The 18,082-nt window shown below is 40.9% G+C and overlaps 1 protein-coding gene across 1 annotated transcript; it reads left to right on the forward strand.

Moving 5' to 3' along the window:
• Positions 1–125: 125 nt before the first annotated feature.
• On the forward strand, positions 126–15,467 carry LOC118417509 (CCR4-NOT transcription complex subunit 10-like). Its single transcript, XM_035823092.1, has 19 exons — positions 126–192; positions 1,241–1,448; positions 1,930–2,022; positions 3,439–3,589; positions 4,168–4,229; positions 4,610–4,735; positions 5,071–5,238; positions 5,974–6,121; positions 6,834–6,941; positions 8,158–8,360; positions 9,094–9,218; positions 10,270–10,455; positions 11,108–11,185; positions 11,830–11,943; positions 12,872–13,002; positions 13,590–13,637; positions 14,201–14,352; positions 14,863–14,938; positions 15,231–15,467. The coding sequence occupies exons 2-19, from the start codon at positions 1,260–1,262 to the stop codon at positions 15,371–15,373; spliced, it is 2,301 nt and encodes a 766-aa protein (XP_035678985.1). The 5' UTR covers positions 126–192; positions 1,241–1,259; the 3' UTR covers positions 15,374–15,467.
• Positions 15,468–18,082: the final 2,615 nt, after the last annotated feature.

Raw genomic sequence — 18,082 nt, forward strand, 5'->3', positions numbered from 1 at the left:
CATCTATTTGGTCCATTATCTTATAGATATGATTGATATATCAGATGAATATTTCAAGATAGGTAGAATTTGTAAAAGTAGGATGGATAAAAGTTATTCGGCATTCCCCCTGTAGTGAGAAAATAGTTTCTTCCGGCACGCACGCGTACTTCGTCCATCCAACATGGCTGCCGAACGGTGAAAGTTTGCGAGGTTTGTGTCTTTTTTGTCGAAAATTCATTCATTTTGGACACTTCTGAGAGTAGATTGTTTCGTAAACAAAGCTACCGTATACAAACGCGTCTACCCATATGTTATCATTGAGTCGGAGTGTGCAGAAGTGACCATTGACAGCTATAAAAGTCGCCGGCCATGCTGCCATGCCACAAGCTCGGTGGCGGTTGATCAGAAAGGAAATTTTACCTGTAAGCAGAAAAGATATTACTAGTATATGAAGGTAACGTTGCAGGTACGGAGAGTATCAAGAAGCCCTGGCCTGTGCCTGTACCTGCGCCTGTACAGAAACAAGTACATTTGTTGTATAGCCAAGTACATGTTTTTTGAGAGTTGAAGTCAACTTTTGGTTATGTAAACGTGATATAGAGTAGAGCAGAGGAGAGTAGAGACTGTAGAGTAGACTGTAGAGTTCTTCGGTTAGATTTGTCAACTTTGTCATCATTTATGGGGTTTCCATAATATTTGCAACCCCAGAGCAAGAGCATTTACGTGTTTTCTTCATGGTCAAGTGCAAAACTGTGCAAATCGTGTCAAATTTGAGAGGGGATTACGTATCTTTAGTTTGATGGAAAACAATGCAGGCAGCAAATCTTAAATAAGATTAAGGTGGCTGCCTTAAATGAGATAAGAGAAACAAAGTTAAGTCCACCAATTTTGTATTAGTTTCTTCAGGTCTAGGTAATGCTAGTTCACCTTCATCCATCGATATCTTTTTAAATGCCCTGTCTTAAAAAGCAACGGATATAGGTTGCCCCGCGAATAAAGCGAACTAGCATTGTTCTGGGTATCCTAAGACTGGCAAAAAATGTGATTAAGGCCTTCTTAAGAATGTCTTGAACACCTGGATATCTGAAGTGTGCACACCTCATGGATAATTGAAGCTCCAATAGTGGATCAATTCATTCATATTTACATGTATTATCTTAGGATACTCAGCAGAATTATGACAGCTACTTTAAATATGTAATGTTACTGGTACACAGTCCATATGCAACCATTAAAGATGAGTTGTCGTTGATCACAGGATTCAAGAAATGTGAGACATGGCAGAGTCTTCAGACAAGCCGGAAGAGGCGGCCGAAGCCACGGAGACGGTTCCGAGTGTAGCGGTCATCACGGACGAAGAAAGAGAGCTTGCTGGGAAGGCGTTGCTACAGTTTGAATCTGGGAAGTACGACGCGGCATTGAACACTATCAGCAGACTAGAGGAGACACGACAAAATGATCACAAGGTTGGTTTGTATTGTATTATTATGTAACTGGTAAACCACCTAAATGTTTGGTCCACTCACACTCACTGGGGTAGACCCCTACTCTTTACTGGTAAGTGTGGTGATTTTTTAAAAGTTGGCTTTCCTACAACACAGACCCCCAGTTTTATATCCTATCAGGGAGTTTGTCCCTAATGGAACTCGGAAGCTTAGAAGTCATTTTTACAGAATGAATATTGTAAATGTTTAATGTAATGTAAATGCTAAGTGCCTTTCCCAAAGGCATAGATTCAACAACCTTATGATAGTTATATAAAGGCCCTGATGACACTATTGTAGAAGAATTATTTTTATTAAACAAAAACTTTTCAAAGACTTAACATGTAAAATTTCAGCCTCTTACAGTACCGGTAACAGAAACATAGGAAGTAATGGGTCAACAGAAACACTTTCATACATATAGGGAAAGTCTTGATTGACCTTCCCTTATATTGTCCATCAGGTCTTACATAATAGAGCAGTGGTGGAGTTCCACAAGTCCAACTGTACCAAAACTGACGAGTTCAGACAGAGGTTGCAGACGGTATGCTCACAGGTGAGAATACTTTTCACTTCAAATATTCTTATCGTCATCGGAGGAATCCCTCCCTTGGTTGGCTGACTTCACTCTGTGGGAGACACTCTTATCGATTTGACCTCTTCTGAATTGTTTTTTAATATTAGACATGCCAAATTCATTGTCATGGTGATGGAAATTCTGTAATTTTTTAAAAATTGTTTTAGTCCTTTTTTGGTAACAAGGTATAAAAGTAAGTGTAATGGTCCCAGGATCATTCCTTTTGGAAACCCCTGGTACTGTGTCTAGAACTGAGGCTTAGATATGCATTAATGGTACTTCCATTTGCTCCATGTTTGTATGAATGCTTTCATCAGGGTAGAGTCGATTTCACATTACCAAGAGGGTCTTTCTTGCCTTTTGTTCCAACATTTTGAAAATCTTTATAACGTTCTAAATGTGATAAGTAACTGTTTAGAACTATCTATAATATCTGTGTGATGTTCTTAATATTTTCTATAGTGTTCATACATGTTAGAAACATTTCTAACATCAAATCCATTATTTCTGTTAGTTTCTAAACTGTTCCAACATAGATTTATCATTTGTGATCAAATGTGATCATATGTTCGAACAGTGAAACAAAATGATGAAACTGGGTCAGTGGGCTGGGAAGAGGGCAATTCACACATCCCTGCCAAGTACAGGAAATTGTGTCTGTCTGACAGCTTTTCACAAAAGAGCCACTAGTGTCTACTAAAAATACAAGACCCAAACAAAAGGCCCTTATTGGGGTAATAAAAGTTTTTATGGAGGAAAAAAATGACGCAAATTGTTGGAACATATGATCACATGTTCCAACAATAACAAAAACACATAGATGTTTCTAAATTGTTCTAAATAAAGAGATATTTGTACCATTAATTTCCCAATGTTTCCAACATATATAGATATGTTCAAACATGTTCACACTTTCATTTTCATTTGTTTGAACAATTTAGAACTAGTGACTGAAATATTCTTTTGCTTAGAATAGTTCAAACTTATTACAAATATTATTTCAAAACCCTCTCGGTGACTCGGAATCGACTCTTTTGCCATATTTGACAGATAATGGGGAAATACCATGACCTTTTTGACTAGATTATGTTTTTGTTTTAGTTGCCTGTAACTTTTACCTCTTGTTACCCACAGTGCATCTTGCGTCTTATGTACTGATTTACTTTAACAATAAACCAGCCTATTAAATCCCATAACCTTTGTTTTCCAGCTCAGCATCAAAGTGAATGACCTGGATGGTCTGGAGGATGTGGACAACGGTGTCATTTTTCATTCATTCATTCATTGTAGCATTTGTGCTGTGTAAAAAGATATTCACAAACTATTTGAAAGATAAAGAGGAAAACAAATGGCTTTAGTACAAACTTATGTAACATTATATTCTTTGTTTTCCAGCTGAGCATCAAAGTGAATGACCTGGATGGTCTGGAGGATGTGGATAACGGTGTGCTGTACTATAACCAAGCCGTGGTGAGGTTCCACACCAGGCAGTTCCAGGAGGCCGCTAATATCCTGGAGAAACTCTTCCAGTTCATCGAACCTCTAGGTAAACTTTCTCCCCTATATGATGTGATTTTTCATAAATGAATTGATACTGTAAATGTAGAAATTTTCGCGGTGGTTTTATGTGTTTTTTGCAGTTTTAGCGTTGCCAATTCACTGCAAACTTAAAACCAGTGCGAACAATTTTCCATGGCATTCACTGCAAACTTAAAACCAGTGCGAACAATTTTCCATGGCAGTAAGAAACTACAATGCATGGTGCTACTGTGAAATTAAAACCACCGCAAACAGTCCTTTTCCCGCTACCGCGAAATTAAATCCCGCAAACTTAAATGTATTTACAGTAATGGATTTGATGCTCATGATTATTATGATCAGTTATGAAAAGTATAATATCCAAAGAAAGGCAGAGGGCCTGGTGTTTTGCTCGGTCAAATACATGTATGATACGCTTGGGCCAAAGTCCATTGGATGCTCAAGTTCTGATGAAAAGTATGTTGCAGCCACAGACTGACACATAATTCTTACTAATATTAATTAAAATCAACTGTTGGCTTATTAATAATTTACATTCACAGTGTTTATTGGGTGTAATTTTTACTGTATTGTATTCTATTTCAGAAGAGACTCTTGCCAGGAAAATCTATATGGTGTTGATCGACCTGTATCTGCTCACATACCAGGTAGGATTTTTGGCAACACTTCAGGGGCAGGGACATTTTGTTTAACTGAAATAGGATTCATGACCCTCATTGTGATTGCTACTAAGTTTAGTTGATGCATTTTCTACTCCAGATGGCGCATAGGGCAGTGCCTATCTCTTTAAAGTTTTTCAACAGCCCTACGGTTGCACCACACAATCACTGCAGAAGGCACTGGTAGTGGTGTGTGTACAACTACCATATGTGCTCCTTTACAATTGCTGAATGGAAAGCAGAGAAAGCGAATAAGTCTTTGATATGACTTGGCTGGGGATCAAACTAATGACTAATACGTAGAATGCAAAGGCAAACACTCTACTCATTTGGCCATTGCATCAAGTAATTTTTTCCTGAATTTTCAGGCTGAGAAAGCGCTACACATGGTCAGTTACTTTGACAAGATGCTCTTCGACCCCCCGAGTGCTGGGAAAAGCAAGGAGGGAGCCCAGGACAAGGACAAAGACAAGGAGAAAGACAAGACGCCAGAGGTAAGATGTGTGTTTTGGTTACTTGTGTGGTCCTGTAGCCAAGAGATAGAAAGGCATCAGAAAATGTTCTAAATAGATCTCCTACAGAAAAATCTATACAAAAAATCTATAAATCAATAAATTTCTAGACCAGTTTTGACTGTACTTGCATAATCACAAGAAGACTGTTCAGATCTATTATCAAGAATTTTGAAAATATGATCATCTGATCAAAACAGACTTTACAATGTATATTGCTTAACAAAGCAATCTTGTTGGTATATTCAAAAGAATATCATTAAGAAATAGTATAAACAATTTTGAAAACAAGTGTTGCTTTTGTATTGTTAAATCAGAGCGGAGCCACGCCCGCTGCTGCCAAGGAGACAGCGATAGAAACCGTGTCTCCAAACGAAGAGTTCCGACCGCTCCTGCACCAGTACAAAGCTCGCTGCTGTCTGCTCGCCAAGTCCATCAAGGCCTGCAAGAGAGAGATCAAGGCTGTCATCAACACACAGGGCATGGTGGGAAATCATGATGCTAGTATATGCAGATTTATGCAAATGAACCACATGTTATGATGGGTAATGTTTTGTGAAAATGGTATGACTGGTAACCCAAAAATGGCACAAGTTGCTCACCAGTAAAGGTATGTGATGAAAACTACAATCTTAAGAATACTGCACTGCAAAAATGTCTACATTTTTACCATATTACCATGATTATTCATCTGTTATGCAAATTTATGCAAATAAACTATATGGGATGGATAATGTTTAGTGAAAATAATAAGAATATTGGTAGCCCAAAATAAATGGAACAAGTCGCTGATACCAGTGAAGCTATGAGACTACGAAAGCTAAAAACTTCAAAATACTGTACTGCAAAAATGTAAATTTCTTACAGTTTTACAATAATGGTGGACATCTGTTGGTCTCAAGTATTACAGAGGTTATATTGTAATTTAAAAAAAAGCATTATTGTATCAAATTTTGCTTCATCAGTTTTACATTGTAATCCATAGATTGTTCAGCTAGACTTACTGAAGAATTTTTACTGGATATTCCAAAAAGCAGTTACTCAAGCAACTGGATATGATTTTGGAAACGCTTAGACGTTTAAACTTGCATCCACTAGTTTTCGTCAGCGACAAAACCATATCCAGCTGCTTGAGTAACTGCTTTTTGGCATCTTATTACCTGGGTGTCTAACCTTCATCGACGTTACTGGATGTTCATTTGTTACTTACGCATTTACAGACGAGCACTACCATCTTCCTGAAAGCGAACTTCGAGTACCTGCGGCACAACTACCGGAAAGCGGTGAAGCTCCTGAGCAGCATTCCCGATGCTCCACGGATGATGGAGCTGGGAGAGTGGATCCCGGTCATGTTTTACAACAACCTGGGTGAGTGTGTGTGTGTGTGTGTGTGCGTCTGTGTGTGTATGTGTGTCTGGCTGTATGTGAAGCTCCTGAGCAGTATTCCCGACGCCCCGCGGATGATGGAGCTGGGAGAGTGGATCCCGGTCATGTTCTACAACAACCTGGGTGAGACAGGTTTATCATGGGTGTTTGGAATAGTCTTTTAATATGCTTGAGTAAAGATAAGTGTAGAGCTCTTTACTTTACCTTCCTGAAGTAGGGAGGGAGTTGAAGTATTGTTTTTGGATTGTGTGCGTGTGTTTGTGTGTGCTGCACGTGTGTGGATGTGTGTGTGTGTGTGTGTGTGACTATGTGTATGTGTGACTATGTGTGTGTGTGACTGTGTGTGTGTGTGAGACTGTGTTTGTATGTGTCTGTCTGTGTGTGTGCGTGTTCGTCTGTGTGCATGTGTCTGTAACTGTGTCTGTGTGAGTCACTGACTATCTGTGTGTGTGTGTGTGTGTGTGTGTGTGTGTGTGTGTGTCTGTATCTGTGTCTGTGTGAGTGTCAGTGTGTTTCCTAAGGTTCCTCATCTACAAAATACATATGGAATCTATATCTGATGAAATGTAGTTCTTTGAAACACATTCTGTATTGATACTGATGATAGCCTCAGGACCAATCTAGATTGCAGTTCCTTTGCCAAGCACTAGGGGGTGCACTTTCACTTATCTGCACTTTCCTTCCCCTTTGCCAGGCTGTATACACTTCTACATGAAGAAGTACAATCTGGGGGCCTTCTATTTCAAAAAGGCCATGCAAGAGAACGACAACAGGGCCCAACAGCTGCCCAAACGGGAATCAGGTTAGTGCCTGAAAATCCAGGAATCTACATATGTCAATTCATACGTACACATGAACCCACAGTGCCTAAAAATTTTTAAGTTTACCTTGCTTTCAGAGGTGCTATAATGCCAAGAGCTGAATTTTTTTTTCTTTTTTTTTTGAAAACACACAAAATTGATTTTATAATTGTTATGACTCAAGGGGCAAAGAACAGCTGGTTTTGATGACGTAAAAACCTTACCAATACAGAGATGTGGGTTCAGATAAACAGCTGTTGATGCCTTTATCATTGTTTATGACATGTGCCATGCCAAGGTGTCCTTGGGCTCAAGGTCATTATATCAGAGTCTTAAGGTTCTGGGTATAAATCTTTAGCAGGTCCTTATGTTGTTGCGGTTAGGAGGTTTGTATAACATTAGGAACTGATGCTTTGCCTGACTCTACTCTGTACGTCAGCATTTAAAATACTGGTTTGACTCTAGCTGTGTCGCTCACCCAACATGCATGCTAATGGACAGTGTGGCAGTCCTTAAGACGGGAGGTCAAGCAGTGGTTCACTGTTCATTGTGCTTGTCGAAATGAGCTAGAGGAATGATACAATGAAGCTGTAAAAATGTTCATAATGTCTGTCTTCTCTGTCACGACCAGCGGAAGCATAGCTCTTCAGTGAGCTAAACTGGATCGAGATCACTTTTTTGACCTCCTGTCCACACAGACCAAATTGTATCAGTCCCCTCAGTTTTTGTCCTGGACAGTTTTGACTGTTTTTTCCTTAATATTCTAGGACAAGTATTATCAGGGCGCCCGCTGCACACCCTGGCCACCAACAAGCACTACGAGATCAACGTTACTTTTACTTTTCTTGACCACCTGTCCATAATCCACACAGACCAGATTGTATCAGTCCCGAAGTAGTCAACTGGACAGTTTTGACTTAACCGGTGTAACACAAGCTCTGCTGTCTGGGGCTGTAACTGGCTTCTCCCGCAGAGTTAGAGGTGCACCTCTTACTATGAACTGAGGGGGCTGTTACGGAAAGAAGTAACAGTATGCAATGGTAGGCTGGCTGGATGTTAGGCAGGCTGCTATAAGCGAGAATTAATCGGGCTAGTTTTGACTGTGTTTTCTTGATTCTAGGACTTGTTACACCAATGGTAGGCCGGCCGGATGTTAGGCGGGCTGCCATAAGCGAAATTTAATCAGGCTAGTTTTGACTGTTTTTTTCTTGACTCTAGGACAAATATTGTCGGGGCGACCGCTGCACACCCTGGCGACCAACAAGCACTACGAGCTGCTGTACAACGCAGGGATCCAGCTGCTGCATGCTGGGAGACCCCTGGCAGCGTTCGACTGTCTGATTGAGTCTGTCCAGGTGTACCACTCCAACCCCAGGCTGTGGTTACGGATCGCTGAATGCTGCATTGCTGCAAACAAAGAGGTGAGGCCATAGCTCCTTTTTGTCAAAGTCAAAAGTCCTTCCCGCACCTGTTGGTTCATAGGGCGGCACCCATCCCTGTTTCAGTAGCCCTGGGCCACACACAACCTTGTGCAATCACTACAGCAGGGGGCTAGTCCACTGCCATATTCTTTCCGAATGCTGAGTGCTAAGCAGAGGAAGCAGCATGTACCACTTCTTAAAAGCCTTTGGTATGACTCAGCCAGGGATAAAACTCCTGACCTACCAAATGCAAGGCATATACTAATCAGGTGCAATTCGTTGAACTACTAATTGCAATGGACAGTCAGGATCAGTCTAACTCCTGTGTGTAAAACTGATTTTGGTTGGGGAGGTAAAAGGCTGTGGAAGGCAATTTGCCAGGTTATTTCATATTTGTGTTAATTAAGATGTTTATCTTCAACCTTTTTTGTTGTTTAGACCCCTGAGAAGGAGAGTAGGGGCATCCCCAGCAAGAAGCAGATGTGTTTGCCTATACACTGTAGGGCGTGTAGGCTGATGACAATTTTCCAGGCTATTTGTGTTCAGATGTTTACATTTACCCTTTTTATTATCTAGACCCCAGAGGAGGAGAGTACCTCTATGACCTTCTAGAGGCTATGAGAGTCACACTCACTGTCTGGTTTTATCATCTCTCAAGGGCTAGATGTGTTTGTTTATGCCCTGGTGGCTGATTTATGTATAGAACTTACCTTTGCCCTTTTTTATTATCTAGACCCCAGAGGAGGAGAGTAGGGGCATCCCCAGCAAGAAGCAGATGTCGTCCCAGGGCGTGGTGGGGTCGGGTTTCCACAGGAAGCTGGTCGTCATGTCCCCCAGTCAGAAGGGCAACAAGTTCACGTAAGTCAGGGCTCAAAATATAGTACAAAGCTAAACTTTATTCCAACACAATACTACACACGGATCATATTTTCAATGACCACTGTCACCTTCTCCAGCTCAGGATGAATACTGATGACCAATCACTTCAGAACGTCAGCTCGCAAGTGTCTTGTCTCTCCAATGTAGGATTCTTCACAAGTCCCATTCATAGTAGTTCCCTTATATGAAATGTGGTATACCACGCCATATTTCTTTTCTCTGAGGTTTTGTCCTTCAGTGGCATGAGAAGCTGTCACAGTGCTCGAAATACTTTTTTCAGCCAGTTTTTTATTATCACCTCACCTCACCTCACCGGTCCCATAGCCTCACCGGCCGTAGGGGCAGCACATCCATCAACATAAGTTTTCCACCCTTTTCTGTCCTCAGCCAAGGTTGCAAGATGGTTGACTGTTTGTCCTGACCAGTCTTTCAAATCACTAGTCCAAGTCCGCCGTGGACGACCCCTAGGTCTTGCACCCTCCGCCCTTCCTTGGAGTATGGTGTGGGTCAAAGTACCCTTTGCTCTTGTAGCATGGCCAAACCACTGTAGTTTCTTCTTTTTCACTAGTGACAGGAAACTTGGACGCGGGCCTACTAGGGACTTAACACGCTGCATGACTTCTCTGTTAGAAGTGTGAGTTGACCAGTGGACACGAAGTAGTCTTCGGTAGCAGTTCATCTCGAATGCATTTATCCGTTTCACAATCTCTGCATTTAGAGTCCAAGACTCAGCGCCATACAGGAAGATTGATTTTTATTATATTGAAACATATTTAGTATAATTCAATAAACACAGATGTTTGTACAAAATATATATGTAGGAGTCCTTCCCGGTATGAGTGGATCAAACCTTACAGTCTGGTCTCTGGGTTGACATCTTGAAAAGGTGATACATGTAGTCACCCGTTATGTCAATCCTTCCACAAATGTGGCTCCCAAACTACAAGTGAAATGGAAAAAGTTTAAAGCTGGAGAAAGCCCTGATCTAAGTTTTAAAGTATGTGACTCGTTTTTATTTCTGTTTTCCCAGTGGCCCCAGTGGCCAGTCCTCTGCCATCCCGGTCGCTAACCTGGAGTTTGCCGCCATCTGCCTGAAGAACGCTGCCATGCTGCTGCCGGAGGAGGCGGGCACAAAGGATGCTGGGAGTGCAGGGCATGCTGGGACAGGTGTGCAGCTGGGCGGCCACAGTCTGGACTCTGGTGACATGTTTGATGGGTGAGGACTGAACGTTGAGAAAAGGATGATTTTGTGGATTAGTAAGGGGCCACACTGATTCAATAATATGGATGACATCCCAGGGCAGTTTGATTTACCTTATTGTAACTTATTTTCAACATAGCTGCATCACTTTTTCACAAATCTAGCTGGTGTGTTACGCCGAACGGCGGTTATACCGGCTATATAGATACAGATACAGATTTAACAACGCCAAAGTATGCCGCGACCAAATCCACTTACTTCCAGGTAGCCTACCAGAAGTAAGCCAGTCGTAGATTTCCCAATCGACCTTTGAGGTCAGAGTTCTAAGGAGCTTGGCGAGGGCTTTCAACAAACTTCAGTAACGATTCGAGCGAACCACCGAACGCGTTCTAGTGCATTCCTTGGTTCATCAGAAAGATGGAAAATAGCGGACAACTCAAGCGGCGGTGGGAAGTCCGCATATTTCAAGATGTCCTCACGGGACAACTAAGTCATATCCATACGTTGTGAATATTGCTGTGCAATGTAATAAGGTAGACTCATTCATAATGTAGAAAAATGACCAAATAATATTTTTTACAATACAGTGTATATCCCTTTAAGGAAAGCACAAGATGCCACCATCTTCTGAACTGTTGTTCATGATGATACCTTGTCCCACCCACAGGTCATTGCCGGGAGACAGTGGGTGTGTAGCAGCTCCCCCTGGCTTCCCTCTCAAGCCACTGCAGGCAGCCAGCCTAAGGTAAGGGTTTTACCAGCCTCATTGAGCTGGTCATGACTATCCTAATAATATTGTTTTAGACTATTGAAATCAACAACACAGCCAATAGGTAGACTATATTGAAACAGACATGCAGGGTAACATACAGAGTGTTTATTTTGAATTCCAAGTCAAATTACATAATTCTAGTTGAAATGGCATCACACAACATGTTCAAAGTCCATAGAGTGGCTATAATATGGTCAAAAACTAAACCATAGATTCATTATATTTATTAAAATGAAGACAACATTAAGGTGATGCCTTCTTGCCTGTTTTAGCTACCAACTAGGTTTCTCTTCAAATGAGGCAATAGAATTCTGTGTATATCTAATTTGAAAGTACAGTTTGTACTACTAATGACCACCTCAACATAAGGGCTAACGTAGCCAATTCGGCCATATTTTGTCAGTCCCTTGGATAAATTTTTCCCATTGACACAACCATTAAGAATCCTGTCTTTGGTGACCAAATTCTATCTGCCCTCCGAGTGATCGAGTGATATTCCTGGGTAGTTTCGACTGTAAAGGAAATTGTGGATCTTTGATTTGTTTTTGCACAGATTTTTCCTGGTACACTGTGTTATTATGCTATGCATGTGATTTATGACATTTGCTCTGTTTCAGGTGTTCGGTGTTAGCGTGCAGTGCGTACGTTGCGCTCGGACTGGGAGACAACGTGACGGCTCTCCACCACGCACAGAACCTTCTCACACAACCTTCACTCTCAGGGTCCCTCAAGTAAGTTTAAAAAGAACCAGGAAATATCTGGAAATCATTTTGTAAATATTAACCTTTGTTTAGAGAGCATAAGTTAGCGCTATCAGAGCCTGTTGCCGCATGCTCAAATATGGCCAAAACAAATTCTGTATATGTTTTTCAAAGTGTGTCTTGTGTAATATAAGATATTTCAAGAGCGAAAGTCGGTAAAAGTTACCTCACTGTAATTAAGTGTAAATATGTTACTTTGGTTGGATGTGGGACAACTCAATGTTTAAATCATAGTTGTTTGAATTTTTATAGGTTTTCTTCTGCTATAAGTGTAGACAAATGCAAAAAACTTTTGAGATTTGCACACCACTACTAATTGTAGTAGTAGTTTCTTTAATATATGGTTCTTGAAAGCTTTTTGAGAGTAGGTACATTTATAACTGAGTTTTTCCCAAAAAATTGTCAGTGTGTCAACTATACAGAGACAAATCTATACTGCAGTTCCTCTATGTGTCACTAGGAAGCACACATATTAATCGCTCGAATTACTCCCTTAGATTCCTGGGGCACCTGTACGCAGCTGAAGCACCGATCTCCCTGGACCAGGCTACTTGAATTACACTGTAGTTTGCAATAAACAAGGCATTACCATCATATACATTAGCAGCATACATTCTGATGTTCTAATAACATTTCAAAAACATTTACCTAATATCTTAAATGACAATCCGTATACATCATGTATTGGGTAAAAAAATGGAATAAAAGTCCGGGGGAATTATTCTCCCTTAAGTTTAGTCTCTATGTACAGTGCTGCTTCTGGTAGCAGAGGATGCTGGGATCATCAGTCAGCAGCTTTATGGCATACTATTTAAAAGTTGAACCAGGTAAGGGATTGCCTGGCATTATTCAGCTCCTCTTTGAGTTATTAGGATAATCACTTTGATCATTCCCCTAGATTCCTGGGTCACCTGTACGCAGCTGAAGCACTGATCTCGCTGGACCAGGTGTCTGAAGCCATCCAGCACCTGAACCCAGACAACATCAGCGACGTGTCGGTCTCCTTACCTGGCACTGTGGATACCACAGGTGAGCTGCTATACAACTTTTCCTCGTGACTTTCCTCACTTCACTCAGAGTTGAAAATGAGTACCTACATTCAGTTTGGACCGTCCTTCGGATAGGACGTTAAATGAAGGCCCCATTTTTGAGGAGGCCATACTTTGAGCATGTTAACAAACCCATCGCACTTATCGAAAAGAGTAGGTTCCTTCCCGGTGTGAGTGGATGAAATAAATATGTCTGGATATGCAGCTTGTATAAAGTTCAGTATAAACCTGGTGTGTTATGCCAACAACAAAAATGAAAATTTCTTCATTCTTTTTTCTCCTCCTTCTCCCCTTTCCCCTTCCTTACTGGGTTTTCTTCTTTTATTTTCATTCGTTTTCTCTGGCTCTTCCTTCCCTTCTTCCATTCCTTTTGTTCCTTCCTTCTTTCTTTTGTTCCCTTTTTCCTACTTTTATCCCTTCCTTCCTTCCTTCCTTCTGCGCATCCTTCCTTCTTCCTTTAGTGGTATATGGAATGAGTAATTGTCAGTCTCTAGCTTTTATGTCATCGATGTAGTTGAAGTTTAAAGAGGAGAGGACTAATGCTTGCCAATGTTGCTCCTTCTTCAGCTGAAAAGGGGAAGGGATCAGACGAAGGAGAGGAAAGAGAGAGCCAGGGTAGGTACAGTAAGGCTGTAATGCTTTCACATTGCAAAATAGAAGGAAAGTTATGTTTGTTAGAGTAGTACAGATCTTCCACTGTTAAGTATGCATGCTTGTCGTAGAATGTACTATGAATGTTGGGACTCGATCCGAATATGTGTTGTTTTGTATGTATGTGTGTGAATTTTTCCCTAAGTAAAGAGGAACAAAAGCAGATTAACAACTGACCCTTGACAGTAATTTATCTTCTTGTTTGTGGATGCTTACTACATTTGCCAAGTAGGTTATTTTTTGGTAGCATGTGTAGTTTACTTTGTAGTGTGACAATGAGCTGTTGTCATGATATCTGGTACTGGTATGTTGGTAGGTGTTGAAATAATATAGAATGAGTTCAGTCATGAGCCTCCTAGTGGTTTCCTTTGGTACAGCAGCAGAACATCCAGTTTGGTTGTATTTTGTACGAAACATGCCATGGTCATGCCATGTAAGTGGCTGGTAGCTTTTAGGTCAGGAAAGAAGTGTTGATTGTTTTAGCCCCCTAGTGGCCTTTCTTGGACCTACAGACATGTTTTTATGAGAAGCTTTAATGTTTACCTTTTTCCCCACAGCAGTGCACAGTCAAAATTACCCACACTCCCTGCAGTCTGCCAAAGCCACCTTAATGTTCAACCTGGCCAGCGCTCACTGTTTACGAAGCGAGTTTGAGAAAGCCAAGAAGTGTCTACATCAAGTAAGACTGCAGTTTCAAATCTCTTTATTAGTGTAAGAAGTTTATTTGCAAGTTCGTGCCCGATGGCTATTAGTAATGCAATCTACAGGTACATTTTGTGCCTTTAAGTAGTTTGCTGCATTTACAGATTTTTTTACACATTCTTGGTTGTTTGAGTGGTCATTGACACATTAACTACTGTTGGTGTATCTGTTACTGGTATACTGTAATGGAGTATACAGAAAGAGTAGTAGTACTAAGTATCACATGTTGGGTTACTGGGAATACTATATAGTAGCATATTTAAATACAGCAGATAAGGCTCACATTTTAAAAACTTTTTTTTTAATGAAATTTATAAAAAAAGAAGGTACTAAAACCATAGTGCAGTTTATTTCAAATGTTACATTTGTAGCAGCAATTGCTGCTGTGTTCAGAAAAAAAGTATTATTATCATTGTTAGATAGAAGTCAGATTGAAATCAGAGCAGTCTTGATATGACAGTTTCAAGTTGGCTGTTCTATTTTGCAGGCTGCCTCCCTGATCCCACCCAATGAGATTCCTCCACAAGCAATAATGCTGGGTGTATATCTGGAGCTACAGAGTGGTAAGACCACTGTCTTTTTTTATGTGTTAAAATACAAATATCTCACTGATGATACATGTACCCAGTACTAGATGTTATTAAGTCAAATTCTCAAAAAGCAATTGCTGAAAATGTGTCACTGACAAAAGACAATGGATGGTTGTCTGAAACGTTTGACCGTTTCCAAAATCATATCCAGTTGCTTGAGTAACTGCTTTTTGGCGTGAAAGACATTTAAAACTCAAATATCTTAAAATATACAGTACCACCTCTAGGCCCTTGTTAAGTTGTCTCTTCCTCTACCTCCCTACAGGAAACACGAAGCTGGCTCTACAGATCATCAAGAAGAACCAGCTCATACCACTGCTGAAGGGGAGCGACTCTAACGCCCCCCTCCCCGCCAGCAACACCCCTCCCACACCGCTCACTAGGGCCAAACAAAAACCTCGCAAATAACTCAACTTTAACCCTTACCTAGCTGAGGTAGCCTTTTGGCATCAGAGTTTGTACTGGTTTGGGGTTAATCGGCAGAAGGTAAATGCAGGGATGTCTCCTAGACTCCTACTGTCCAAGCTACTCTTCCAACTCTTGCCCAGGCACATTTTTAAAAGGCGTTGTTGATCTCAGATGGAGCCAAGTTTTTATGTTGTATCTAAAACCATCGTGTTTCAATAGAAATTGCACCGCAACTTGTTTCCTTTTTACGTAATGGTCACCACATAACGAGACCCGAAGGTCAGTTTTTAAGGTGTGACTGGAAGGCTCCAAAGTTACGCATTACATTGTAACTTTAACAGCGTCTCTTCTCCCTAGTTCAGAAACATCATGATTGACACCAGCTCAATTACTTACTAAGAGTGAGGACTAACTGGCCCGATAGGCGAAGTAAGGGTTGCAAAGGCTGCTCTGGAAATTCCCTACCCCATTAAATAAATTTTGCATGAGCTGTTATGTCCTACAAATATGTACTGGTCTCTGTTGTTCATATTTTGTGTTGAAGGCAAAAGTTGACCGGATTCATCGAATATCAATGTACAGTGTTAAAAATACATTTCTTTTAAGAGGAAAGAAAAGGCTGTATTGGGAAGGGAAGGGATCTTTAGCCTTAGATACTCCCGAAGTAAAAATGTTGGCTGTAGAACTAAAAATACTCTGGATAACAAAGTTTTTGTGTTATTGACAGTTACAGATATTTGTATTATTGTTTTACATTTTTGGAACACCAATTTCCCTTAGTATTTTTGTACATGTAGTAACAGTAGGGACATACATACTGGGTGTAAAACAAACTATTTTGGTTTGGGTAAATAACAGATTGGCTTACAGCATTGAGCAATGTCCCAATCTTGAATACCGTTTACAATTTAAGTTTGAGACCTATGAACGAAAGACTGTTCAAAGACTGATTGGTCTATATGGACAAGTGGTCACTATAGACAGGATTCTTAAGTTAACGTGTGTGTCAATGGGATGAATTACTAGAAGTATCTAAGGGACCACCAAAAAGTGGTCACATTGACCCAGTTGTCCTTATGTAAAGGTGGTCGCTTTTACAGGTTTGACTGTACTCAGAAGTGTGGAATTGGAAAATATCGAAGCATGGAGTAGAAAGAAAATATTTTCTACTTACATTATTCACTGCTATGCTATTTGGTGTATTTTATTACCTGGATGTCTAACCTTCATCGACTTATTGTTCACACTAGGGATGGGTACTGGTACAGAAAATTCAGGTCCAGACCTGAACCTGGACCTGATTCAGTATGAGAAAACTTGTGAATGGACGATACTCAAAACAATGGTCCTTTACGCTGCAAAGAAGTATGTTTCATGGACTCCCACTGGCGTTCTAAAATCCTGCAAAACTAACTGCCTCTGTATGATTGACTGTAAAACTTTGTAGAAATGAACTATGCTTTGCTCTTGTTATTTTCTTCGCAAATTTGACAGGTAAGCCCCCAAACGTGTGAATTCCTGATCGTATAATCAGTTTATTTTCTAATAGGTCCAACATCTGGTCCAACGAATTTTTTCAGGTCCTTTATTTCCGGACCGGTCCAATGAGAAAAACACCCCTAGTTCACACTATTCCTTGTGCTGCCATGGAAAGAGGCATATGATACCAAATTACCCTCCCTGCCCCCTACCATTCTATTTTATGGCTAGATGAAGGCCAATCTGTGTTGAAGACATTAATTTAACTGTGATGTTGAGGTAGGGATCAGTTCTATGGAGCCAGCCAAGCAGACGTTGACAGTATTGGTCGCTGTCGAAGGTGAGACGAAAACTTGGATAACATCTTTTGTGGTAATTAAAGAAAATTGCCATACCAAACCTGTATACACTTTGTGTATCTATGTCGTCAAGTTGCATATTTTTCTTTAGTTGTATTTTGGTATACTGTGTTTATGTGTGAAGGTCTGAGTGTGTAGTGTGTGTTTGTAGGTGCATCACAGTGTATGACTGTGTGGGTGTGACTGGGTGTGCATGATCATGTGTGGGTGTATGGCTGTGGGTGTAGGTGTGTATGTAGTTTTGGGCCAGCCAACTCCTGGTGTGTGTTATCTGTCTATTTGGATTTCAAGCGACATGTGGAGCCTGCTAGAGGTTACGCCCAAAAGCAGTTACCGTACTCAAGCAACTGGATATGATTTTGAAAACGACTCCGACAATAAACAGCAGTAATTTTCCAATGTTTGCCATAACCCGCTCAGGTGTTTTGTGACCAACACTAGGGCTTGGTACTCTCCAAGCAGAGGTTGGTGGGGAAGATCGTGACTTTTTCCTTATTTTCTATGTCGTCTTTTTCTATCAGCATGTGGTGGGGAGGACTACTCTCCAAGCAGATCTTGCCGGGCATAAGATAGTATCATAAGTTGGGGAAGAAGTTTTGCGGCAAAGGAGTTGACTTGCGTTGGCCAATGAAACTCCTATTTAGCCAGCAAATGAGTCCAATGAAACTCCTATGCCGGCTTAACTCCTTCCCCAGCTTATGATACTATCTTATGCCACCGCAAGATCTGCTTGGAGGTTAGAAAAAGACTGCATATAAGGAAAAGGTCACGATTTTCCCCCACCAACCTCTGCTTGGAGAGTAGGGCGTGGCTCATTGTTGTCTGGGTCCGCTCTTGTTGACAAACAAACATCCGGAAGCGGGGCTTTCAT

The sequence above is a fragment of the Branchiostoma floridae genome, chromosome 6, assembly GCF_000003815.2.
Source record: "Branchiostoma floridae strain S238N-H82 chromosome 6, Bfl_VNyyK, whole genome shotgun sequence".
Taxonomy (NCBI): Eukaryota; Metazoa; Chordata; class Leptocardii; order Amphioxiformes; family Branchiostomatidae; genus Branchiostoma; species Branchiostoma floridae.

What these genes read in the sequence shown, in the direction of transcription:
- LOC118417509 (XM_035823092.1), top strand. Translation starts at nt 1,260, where the DNA reads ATGGCAGAGTCTTCAGACAAGCCGGAAGAGGCGGCCGAAGCCACGGAG. An exon ending in TGCAGACGGTATGCTCACAG is followed by an intron (nt 2,023 to 3,438) that starts GTGAGAATACTT and finishes TTTGTTTTCCAG; the next exon opens with CTGAGCATCAAAGTGAATGA. An exon ending in CCAAGAAGTGTCTACATCAA is followed by an intron (nt 14,353 to 14,862) that starts GTAAGACTGCAG and finishes TCTATTTTGCAG; the next exon opens with GCTGCCTCCCTGATCCCACC.